At 35.3% G+C, this 12,086-nt stretch overlaps 1 protein-coding gene across 6 annotated transcripts in view; it reads right to left on the bottom strand.

Moving 5' to 3' along the window:
• Nucleotides 1-12,086, bottom strand: part of SPHKAP (SPHK1 interactor, AKAP domain containing) — a 156,918-nt gene that overhangs the window by 124,146 nt on the left and 20,686 nt on the right. For 5 of the 6 annotated variants that reach the window (XR_012920628.1, XM_076006002.1, XM_020288167.2 and 2 more), the window contains one exon: nucleotides 3,777-3,855. The exons of the other annotated variant lie outside the window; for it this stretch is intronic. Coding sequence is in view for 4 of the 5 variants with exons in the window: in XM_020288167.2 (XP_020143756.2) it covers nucleotides 3,777-3,855 (79 nt within the window). In the remaining variant the exon portion in view is untranslated. The remainder of the gene's footprint in view (nucleotides 1-3,776; nucleotides 3,856-12,086) is intronic. 6 annotated transcript variants of the gene reach the window in all.

Here is a 12,086-nt window from a genome sequence, read left to right on the forward strand (position 1 = left end):
TTGGCATAACTTATTTTGTGACCAGGAAAAGGTCTTTATTTTAAAATCAGTGGTACAAAGATCTTTGGAAATCTAGTGCTTATGAACAAATTAGGAAATGCAAAATTCCATTTTTACTTACAGTCCTAAGGAAATTCCCCAATTATTAGATAACATTTTGCCTTCCAAATCAAATGAAACTTGTAATCTTAAACTATAGGTTACTGCTGTAGCGATGGGTTCTCATGGGTCCCACCAAAGGTAACAGGCAATTCAGCTGTCCCCGTAAAGGGGATGGATGTGACTGGCAAAAGTGGCAAAACCAACAAACTCAGCAAACACTGCTTTAAACCAAAGGTAATTTCCCAAGGCGAAAGTCTTAATGCTGCCTGAGAAGAATGGTTTATTAAAGGTTAATTGTCTATGAGTCTATATCTTGCCTCTTTCATATCTCTGGGGGATGAAACTGTCAAATGATTTCATAGTTGTCTATGTAGATAGCTGGTGGAGTGCAATTATACTTGGACAATCCTATGGAGCGCTTCAGTGATTCTGGATAATGAGACTTTATCAAGAGCCAAAGCTCTTGGAGGCGGCTGGATAGAGTTTCTGGCACAGTTTAGAACAACAACAACATCACACTGTAAATATGGATCCCCTTAAAAGGAGTATCTCCTGATTTCCTGATCTGTATGTAAGAAGGGCCAATACTAATGGCTTCATTTTTCTTTAACTACCTTAATGGACTAATGAATGTTACTGAACTCTTTATTGGGTACATTGGAGTATATTATATAAATATTCAAAGACTGTAGGGATTTTCAAGAAGAACTAAACACTCAGTCTATTAAAATGGGATGAAAGAATATTCCTTTAAAAATGCTTAAGAAGATAGCCTTGCCCAGGTGATTTCTGCTCTTGGATATTTTGGCAAGTGTATTAGGATTTAATCAATGGCTTTTCTAAATGTACCTGGAATTTCTATTACTATAGCTAGAGATTATTTCCACATAGTTCAAGTAACTTAATCCCCTAGTCAGGAGTGCATTTTCATTTTATGACTTGCAAAAAAGTACAGCTTGTTAAATGTCAAAAAGTTATAAATAAAAAAATAGAATAAATTTAAAATAGAGGTAGTTTTATATCAGAAACATTTAGCAATGAGAGTATAAACAAAGAAGACAAACTGGGAGCTATATTGGCCTGCATCATGTTAAAATAGTTTAAATTAGCTGCCACTACTTGAAAACTGGAAAAATGTACCAATAAGCAAACAGACTAAGTTTCTGTCTTCTCCAGAAAAATTGGTGAATCAGGCTACACTGGACAATAACTGGTGAACTTGAGATCCCTCTACAGCATGCCTTGTGGGCCTGCTGCATTCATTTTCATTACAAGGATTGGCCTGGAGAATATTTGATTACGTGACCCTGGGGTAACAAACATCACAGATACTTTTTGTCTCATATTTTCTTCTCTCAGATTTTTTTTCCATTTCTGTTTTTGCTTTTGTCTTTTGCATTAGCAAAGTCTTTTGGTTTTCTCTTTTGGAAGACTTTATTTGGAGACGTTTTGGGTTCACAGCGAATTAAAGAGGAAGGTGCAGAGTTCCCATATACCCGCCTTGCCACTCCACACACAGCCTCCCCCATTGTCAACATCCCTGACCAAAGGGAGGACATTTGTCACAGTTGATGAGGACATCATGATCACCCAAAGCCCATAGTTTACATTAGTGTTCATTCTTGGTGTTGTATTAATGCATATTATGGGTTTTGAAAAATGTATAATGACATATATCCACCACTATATTAATAGCATCAAACAGAGTATTTTTAGTGTTCTAAAAATCCTCTGTGCTTTGCCTATTCAACCCTCCCTCACCCACCCTCAGATTTTTAGAATTGTAGAACTATGTCATGAATTAGCTTTGCTCTTAGAGTTATTTATTTTTAAATTTGCATTACCTTTTGAAATAAAACACTTTGAAACATAATTTTATTAGGATTTGAAAAGGTCTTTTTTGCTGTCATAGCAGAGGGCTTGATCTATCCAGCAAGCTGCTTATACAGCTAACAAAGAACTGGAGTTTTTTTTTCCTTCCTCTTGGAGACAATATCTATAAAAAATCACAATTCAGTAATTATATCTTTACCTGTCAATGTTCCTCTGTAACATTTTAAGGCACACTTGTATTTTGTATTGAAGGAGGAGGGGGTTTACAACTTAGCTGGGGTTGAATTTCTACATTTGTTATTTAGTTCTTGGCGTGAACAGAATATCTGATTCAATATCAAACTCCATAAAATACTTAGTTCAACACCTGCCTGTTAATTAGTGCTCAATAAATGTGATAAGGTCAATAATGGCACCACATTAAAAATCTTGTGATTTGTCTTTAAGTCAGCCAGGTAATAACAATGATGATCTTCTAATTCTCACTCCATGCTTTTGTCTGTAAGGGTCAACAGTCCTGAGACACTAATGTTAGTGAACCTATCAGATAGAAATAATCCATGAGTGGAACTTCTATAGATTTTTGTTTTTTCAATCAAACCACGAGTGGAACTTCTACAGATTTTTGTTTTTTCAATCAAAACAAAATGTGTATAGATTATAATTGCAATATTTAAAACAAGTAGAATGAACTAAGCCATGAACAACAGCATTCATCCACACATTAAACAGCTATGCCATCTGAGAAGACTAGCAATTAATATAAAATCCATCAAAAAATGAATATTTCTTATGCCATGTGGTATAGTGAAAATATTATGTGCTGGAAGTCAGAGGACTTGAATTGTGGTCTTAACTCTGTCTCTTTCACTAGTTTGAGCTTGCAAAAGCTAGTCTCTTTGAGCCTCAGTTTCCTTATCTGTTAAATGGGACTAATACTATTCAGTTTACAAGATTTGTTGTTATCAAAGAGAGATAATCTCAATCAATAATAATAAATACACTTGATCCTAGTCATTGTGACATCACTTCAAATCCGCATAGCATCACAATAAGGCAGGTGCTATTCACCTAATATATTCATAATGACGCCGAGACTCAGAAGGTTGGCATTTGCTCAGAGTTGCACAGTTAGTTAATCAAGAGGCTTAATTTGGAGTCTAAAGCTAGATGAACCCGTGCCCAGTCTGTGCCCTTTCCTGGATGTCCTGCTGTCTTCAGATGGTACAACTTGCTTTTGCCACATGCTAATTGTCTTAAGAACTGTTTTTCTTTAGGGTACTCCAGTTTTATTGGTATACTGGGGCCCAGAGGAGAGCAATGCAGACAAGGGTTCAGAGTTAGCACAAGGACCTGTCTCATGGGGACACCAGGTTGGATGGCTACTCCTCTTGAGAGAAGAGGGGTATTTGGGTCATTGAGGGCTATCACCAACACACTATGAGGTCTAGGCTTCCATGAAACTAGAATAGGAAACCATCCTTCTTTTGTGATTTGGGGGATGAGGAATGCTCTGCCCAACTAAAAAATTCTGCTGTCTGTCTAATCTTGATGCTGAAATCCCTACTGATGCCATAGAGTCATTTATTCTAGAAGAGGGTAGCAGGACCTGAAGGAATAGGGCACAGAAGGGATAAAATTTAACAGTAAAGAAGTGGTAAGGTGCGCAGCACAGCTTGCTGTCTGGCAAGGTTATCCTAAACCAGGAAGCCTGCAATGTCTGGGTCAAAACCTGAAAGTTAGGATCCTAGGGGGTGCTCATGAGATGCCGGATTGAAAGAGGAGGTTGTCATCAAGATTTGCCTTTATAATGCCCTTGATCCCACGTTCCCACAACCAACCTGGATTCCTGGGAGTGTCTCCTGGCAGTCAAGGCAGCGGAGAGGCAGGTAGGTGAGTTTGGTTCAACTACCCACATGGCTGATGGAGAGGACCACACCCACAATAAAGGAGTTACAAACACCAGCAGATGTGGAGAAGAAGCAGGAGAGAAGGGTAGGGGGGAAAAAGAAATAGAAGTTTTAGTATTATTTAAGAGGAAAGACAGATTCACAATAGGCTGCCTTTAAAAAGAACCAAAGTAGCTAGATGATGAGATTGTAACAATTTTTTAAAAAGCTCAGAAATGTCTGCAAATAGCATCTGTCTTGGGTAATATGCTGGATTTGTGTCTGTGATTGAGCTTCACACCTTTGATGTATCAAAGAGTAACTTACACGTTGTTGATAAAACTTTTATGGATTTCCAATCTGTTTTATGCATATCTATAGGTGAGAAACACATTTTGGTTTCTCAAGCTTCATATTTTAATAGAGAGACAATGGTAGGGCAACAGATTTTTATGGATAATTATTCCAGCTTCTTTTAATTCCTTGTAGTTAACATTTTTATACAGTGCTTACCTGTAAGGCATGCTCTGTTACCTTTTTTCAATGCAAATCTATAGTATGTTACTTCAAATCTCAAAGGCTATAAAAAATCACAATAACTATGAAAAAACAATAATATTGATGTATATAGAAGCAATAAGTGAACAAGAAGCCGTCAGTGAAATTATCTTTGCATCTCATTGCCTGGTAGTCACTGGTAAGTCATTAGAATTCAATAAAATTTTACTGTGTGAATAAAGAAACCAGAGAACTAAAGTAGTACAATACCTGAGATAACAAGGCAGGAATACCTGGTGTAGGAGCAGAGGGAGAGTACCAGGTATGAATAAGCAACCATCTGTGATCACTTTAGATGCTCTCCAATCTAAGTCATTCACTAAGGTTTATAATTCTCTCTGGAAAAGTCTTGCACGTTTTCTTTAGATTTGCTCTCAGAAAATTCATTTATTGATAACATTATAAATAGATTCCTTTTTAAATTTTTCCTTTTTGTTTATGAATCTTAAGAAATATAGACTATGTAACTGGTTTATATTCAACAAACATGCTAAATTCATTTATTTAGTCTAATAATAGATCATTTATCTGTAGATTGTTATGGATTTTCTATGTATGCAAGCAAATAGACTGCAAATGTTGAGAGTTTTGTTTTTTTCTTTTCCAAATGCCTTCCTTTCTGTTCTCATTATTGCTTTACTGCATTGACTAACATCTTCAGGATATGTTGAATAGAGTAATGCAAAAATCCTTAAAGTTATACCACCATGTATTATAATTGCTGTAGGCTTTTTTGTAGATATTATTTACTAGGTTAAGGGACTTCTCGTCTATTTTTATTTTTCTGGTGCTTTTCTCTATTATACATGAAAAGTTTTTGCATTTTATCAAATGTCTTTCTGCACTTATCGAGATAACCATATGGTCTTTTTCCTTTAGATTGTTTCTTTTCTCTATTAAACATGAAAAGTTTTTGCATTTTATCAAATGTCTTTCTGCATTTATCGAGATAACCATATGGTCTTTTTCCTTTAGATTGTTTGATTATAATGCTTGGTTTTCTAATGTGAAGCCAGTCTTGAATTCCTGAGATAACTCAGATTGATAACAATATTATCTTTTGTACATGTTGTGGGGCCCAGCTTGCTAATCTTTTGGTTGGGGATTTTTTCCTCTCTAGTAATAAATAAGATAGTCTGATAAAATAAATTGAAGGTATTTCTCATAAAATAAATTGAGGGTATTTCTCTTCTTCTATTTGCTGGCAGAGTTTGTGTACTAATGGAATTGTCTGTTTATCAAATGTTTGGCAGGAATTTCCAGCAAAGCTATCTTGGAGTGAAGCTTTTCTATTGGAAGGTTTTTGATCACAGAATCAAATCTTTAATGTTTATAGATTATTCATGGTTTCCATTTCTTCTTCAGTTACTTTAGAAAATTATATTTTTACTCAAAACTGCCCATTTTGTCTAAATCTTACTTTTATGTATTGACATAATATTTTATAATATTATAATCTTGTCTGTAGTATCTGTAGTGATGTTCATTTTTTAACATTCCTACCATTGTTTTTATGTGCTTCTACCCTCCTTTAAAATTAAGTATACCAGGGATTTGCCAATTTGACTTGCCTTTACAAAGAAAAAATTTTGATTTGTTTATCCTCTATAGTCTATATTTATTTTTTATTATATTAACTTTACATTTTATTATCATTTCCTTTCTTTACTTTCTTTGGGGTTATTTTGTTTTTTTTTTTTTTAATCTCAGGGCATAGATATTTACTATGTTTACTGTTATCTTTAGCCTATTTTTTTTAATGTATGCCTGTAAGGTTATATATTTTTCTTTTAAAATGGCCTTACCTGCATCTACAAGTTTTGAGATGTGGCATTTTTATTATCCTTCAATTAAAATTACTTTCTACTTTCTAATTACAGATTTACAGATCTGTGTGCTATTGAAAGCGCATTTTCATTTCTATTAAATTTATCTTTTAATTATTGATTTCTAGTTGAATTTCATTGTGCTCAGCTAACATGTTCTTCATGATGTTAATCTTTGTTGAGAATTGCTTTACAATCCAGTATGGATGGCCAAATTCCATAAATGTTATATGAATTCTGCAGGTTTTGGTTGTAGCATTCTATACATGTATATTAAGTTGGTGGTGATATCCAGATCTTCTAAGTTCATATCAATATTTGTATAATTTCTTCTTCTAGTTCTATTTGTTTTTGCTGTTTTAATTTTGAGGCTGTCTTATTAGGTGAAAACAAATTTAAAATGATGTATCTTTCTGGAAATTCCACCTTTTGTCATTGTGCAGTAACATACTCTGGCAACACTCTTCTTTCTATTTTAAAGTTCCTTTTACCCTAAAATGGTAAAGCTGCCTCAGTTTCCTTTGGTTACTCATTGCATGATGTATCTTTTTCCATACTTCTTAGTATTTAATGTTTAAAATATGTCTTACTTTGAGTTTTAAAAATTATACTTAGTTATCTTAAAAATATTTACCTTATTACATTACAAAATTAATCAACATCTTATCCTCCTGTTCAATACAGGAATCCTAGAACACTTTAACTAACTCCCACAACTTACATTATTGCCTTATATTTTGATTATTTGGACCCACTAGGGTATAATTAATATTGTTTATATAGTCAATATTTGCTTAAGTTTACTAAATATTTAAAACTTTCTTCCTGCTTTATTTTTTTTGTATTTCAGCCCTCATATCTGGAATGGCCCTCCTTCTGCCTAAAGTACGATAATTTTCCTTCAGTGAGGAATAACACTTGGTTTTTGTCTCTATGAAAATTTCTTATTTATTCTTGTGAAGTATTTCATGGAGTACAGAATTCTAAACAGACATTTATTTTCCTTCAACACATTGAAGATATCACTGCATTGTCTTTGGAATCTCATTGTCTTTGTGAAATCAGCTATCAATCTAACTCTGTTTTGAAAGTAATGTATCTTTTTATCTGGCTGCCTTTTAAGAGTTTCTGTTTATCTTTGGTGGTTTGATGATATTTAGCCAGTAATTCCTTATTATCTTATCAACTTTTCAAATCTTTTAGTAAATTTAAGAATATTTTATTATAATTTTGGTCATTTTCAGCAAAAAGATTGATGAATAACTTTGTTATGTTACTGGGACAAAAACTCAAAGACCTTTAAAATTTATCTAGCAGTGTTGAGAAGGACAGAGAAAGGATGATAGCAACCAGTGGGCTTCAAGGTTGAGAAAAAAGTGTGGAGGATAAGGGAGATCTAATAATTTGAGAAAAGAAGAACAAATTAGCAAGAACTTGATGACTGCCTGAAAATTTTTTCAAAAAGAATTAGAAGTAGTTAGAGCTGGATGGGAGAGAGAATGATCAATTTTTCTATGACTCTTTACTCAAGTTCAGTTAAAAAAAAAAAGCAACTTAAAAATGATCAGGTTTTAGAATGAGATGCAAAAATGAAGGAACGCATCAATCATCTACTTTCTCTTTTCTCACGTAAATTCACTCAACTAAAAATAAGTAGATTAATTAATAAATAAAAAGACAGACAAAGTGCAAGTCATCACCTAAGTCCTAAGCTCTAATGTTTAAAGACATTGAGCTTACAAAGGAAAAAATGTACCTGTGTTTTTCATTTCATGAAAAAAACACTTCAGAAATTGGAATAATCAATATTACTAACTACATTTTATCTTTGCACAATTTGAAAATAAACTATTTTTAAGCCACTTACCTATTCACAAGGGTTATTATTTAACCTATCCATTTTTCCAAAATGATATAGCAACATTCCTGCTTTTTTTTTTTTTTTTTTTTTGAGACAGAGTCTCGCTTTGTTGTTGTCCAGGCTAGAGTGAGTGCCATGGCGTCAGCCTAGCTCACAGCAACCTCAAACTCCTGGGCTCAAGCAATCCTTCTGCCTCAGCCTCCCGAGTAGCTGGGACTACAGGCATGCGCCACCATGCCCGGCTAATTTTTTTTTTTTTCTATATATATCAGTTGGCCAATTAATTTCTTTCTATTTATAGTAGAGATGGGGTCTCGCTCTTGCTCAGGCTGGTTTTGAACTCCTGACCTTGAGCAATCCGCCTGCCTCGGCCTCCCAAGAGCTAGGATTACAGGCGTGAGCCACCGCGCCCGGCCTACATTCCTGCTTTTTATATAAGTTCTATTTCTAATTACAGGTGTGTTTCCTAAGTACCATTAAGCATTATCGAGGTGTTCAACTACATTTTTTTGTTGGAGTAAATCTCAATTATTGTGGTTTCACTGGCATAGTTTTCTTATTTAGTTCTTACAGCTACCTTTCCCAACTCATTTTCTTACAGAAAATGAAATCAGGGCCCAGAGATGGGACTAGTACCGCCGTTTGAAGGTTAGCAACGAGTACTCGTTTTGTGCATTCAGCAGTAGCCGTTTGTGAAATAAAAATTCACATGGTAATAATCCTTCAATTTCTAAGGGTAGATCATGAGAATAAAATACTTTGGAAACATATCAATAAGTAACAATAAGCCACATACAACTATTTTCGAGGCCTCAAGTATTATGCCCCATGTAAATCATAGAAACAGAAGATGTTTACTTACTTAAAAGACCATAAAATAAATATGATATAAATATGTACTTCAGGTTTTATAACTCCACAGATTTCTGAATAGCCAAGGTTCAAGAAACCTTGACTTATTCTTGGAAATCACATTTCATCCTTTCCAGGGGAAGCAGAGCATGGAATTTTACTGAGGCTGGGAAGATGAAGTGTTTCATCCTTATTAGGACAATACAGACATTGGCACAGCAGGTTTATGCTGTTGCCTCATTAGATGCCACTGAGAAAAGTGAATTGAGAGCAAAAAGCAAGCAAATCCAGCTACAGCAATTATGTAAAGAAACTTTGGGGCTGCTTATTACCTTACAACAGTTATTCTCTTACTTCTAAAATCTCCAAGAGTGCTATAAACATATTTCTGAGAGAAATCCTATAAATTTTACATTTATTGCAAATTAGAGTTGCAAACAGGCAACAGAGCTTCTGTGTGGCACAAGCAAAGAGGCCAATGCAAAACTTTAAAATGCAGGAGTGTTGTTCATTGTAGCTCAGGGAGGGAGCTCAGCAGGTCATCTAGTTTATTAGCCAGTTTCCAGGCAGAGTGGAATTGAGTGAGTCCTATATAGAAGAGCACCATGGTTAGAAATGTCTTCCCTTGTGAAGGATTTAAGCTAAGACGTGCCAAGTAAGAAAACAAGACTCTTTCCCCCCCCTGAAGACCTACTTTGAGATAAGATTACTGTCTTTTAGGTATACTTTCCTAGTCTTCATTATGAATTTCCCCCAAATCCGGCATGCATGTCTCAAATGTGGCTGCGTACCAGTTATGATACAACTAGAAACAGGAGCCTAGAGGAATGTTTATGTGCATTAGTGTTCTTGATGTACTGGCTCAATTCCTTTCCATTGTTGATAGAATGAAGCTTATTGCTTCAACCAAACTACAAGTGCCGGGTCTGGCAACAATAAATTGTCACGGTTATATGTCCTAGGCCTTCTTGTCACTGATTCAGATTTAATTCCGAGCTCCTTGTTTTCTAAGATAAAGTCTTCCAGGAACACACAAGCATTTGATTTCTCCTGAAATACCCAGTCAAAATGAGATTTCTTTCTACCAATTTAACAGTTCCATAAGCCAGCTTGTCAGCACAATAGTCGGAAAGAACGTAATCCTTTCTAAGCAATTATAAAACCAGGTAGAAATCTATGTGTACATTCGTTTTTTTATTCTTTCAACAAACAGCTACTGAGCACCAAGCATTGTGCAAAGTGCTCAAGATGCTGTTGTGCATAAAGAAGACAAAAAGCCCTGCCTTCATGGAGTTGATGTTGTATTGGAGGAAAGAGACAAAAAAGCAATACATGAAAGTAAAATATGTAAAAGATTAAGGAAAATCACATTTGAATATTATTCTTATAAAGTAAGTATTTTCACACTGGTTGCCTACTTTTCTCTGCACACAAATAATAAGAACCAGGTCAGGAAGCATTAATATACACATTCAGGGTAGTTAAATAATTTTTTTCAAAGTCTGACAGTAGGTTATAGAACATGATCATAAAACCAGACTTCCAATTTCATTCCTTGGGATTTTTTTTCCATTACAAAGCACTGTCCACACAGTGCCAAAAGTAAATTAAATGTTCCCAAAGAGCTGTGTACTGAGTATCATGGAAATAAAAATTTAAATGATCTGAAAGAGTGAATATATATCTGAATGGTTCAAGTTTCTCCACTCACAGCCTCAAAAAAAAAAAAAAAAAAAAGAAAAAAGAAAAAAGAAAGCATGAAACAGCTGGACAATTAGCAATGGAGCACCTGTTATTCTTTTTTCATTTTTTTAATAGAAATTACTTTCAAAGGGATTATGAGTTTATTTGCCTCATTGCAGGTGTTCCTGTTCCCTTGGCTTATTGGTATGGGGTAAAGGAGGTATCATTTTGGGAGGAAGGCAGTGGAAGAAGCTAGGGGCAGTACATGGGTCTGATGGTTAAACAATTGCAAGGAAAGGCTTCACTGGAGGGTTTGGAAATAAACTCCCAGGCTTAAATATTTTCAGACTGTTTAGATGGCCACAGGAGCACAATAGTTGTTTTGTCTAGGTTGAATAATTATGATTCTTAAGAGGACAGGAAAGTCACCAAGAAAATGAGGCACCAAGTTTTAAATAGTGTTCCTTTTTATTAAGCCATAGTTATTAGCCCTCTGCTACATGCCTAAGACTGAGGCGGAAATGCCAGGGGCACAATGGTGTGTCAAGCTTAATGAAGCTAACTGTGACCGATACACTTGCAAAAGGTCAGGGAGTATGCAGCAGAATGGACAACACACTTAGATTCATTTCTGCCACGATTGTGCTCTCAAGCAAAGCAACAGGGAGAAATGAGCAATTATCTAGCAACATTAATCAGTGTGGCCGTTCAACGTTGACCATCCATTCAAAAGACAACTCCTATTTATTGCCCAGGTTATTCACTGACAGCTTTCTTCACCTGCTTTCCTCTTTTTCAGACCTCAGAGGCTGTCTGAAAACTAAGATGCATAGGTAAGATAATCGCGATTGTAATTTACTTCTTTCTTTTTTGGCAAAGTCTGTTTGGTTTTACCCCTAATAATAGAGCCAAGAAGGCAATCATGCCCAGCTGCAGTCTGGAGGTAGTTAAAGCAGCCAGGCATGGGAAGAAAAAGCAGCGGCAAGTTTAAGGTATGTCTTAGGGAATAGGAAAGGTCAAAGACTGAGAGACTGAATTTTCTCACCAGTTCTATAGAGTGAACATGGGGCTCACCAAGAAAATAAGAAAAATATCAGAATGTCCAAAAATTCAGCAAGAATAGAATTGGGAGTGAGAAAAGGAGAGCTATTCTTGATTAACCGATTCACCTGAGAGATCACATCCCTCTGAGACTTTCAGTCTAGATTTATATTCTCCCTGCCTACCTCTCCCCCAAGCTTCAGATCCAAGCACCCAACAGCCTGCGGACTGTCTCCATATATACGTTCTGCATCTATCTCAAATCCAACTTACTTCTTCCTGCTATGTTTTTCCCTAGGAGTTTCCTGCTTAGTTTTTTGGCATCACAACCAGCCCAAATTCTCTAAACTAAAGCAAAATTGATTTCACCCTTGAACGTTTTCCCCCTCACCCCAAATATTCAATCCATTACCAAATTTTGCCAATTTTACTCTCTAAATA

Source organism: Microcebus murinus, chromosome 8 (genome assembly GCF_040939455.1).
Source record: "Microcebus murinus isolate Inina chromosome 8, M.murinus_Inina_mat1.0, whole genome shotgun sequence".
Classification (NCBI taxonomy): domain Eukaryota; kingdom Metazoa; phylum Chordata; class Mammalia; order Primates; family Cheirogaleidae; genus Microcebus; species Microcebus murinus.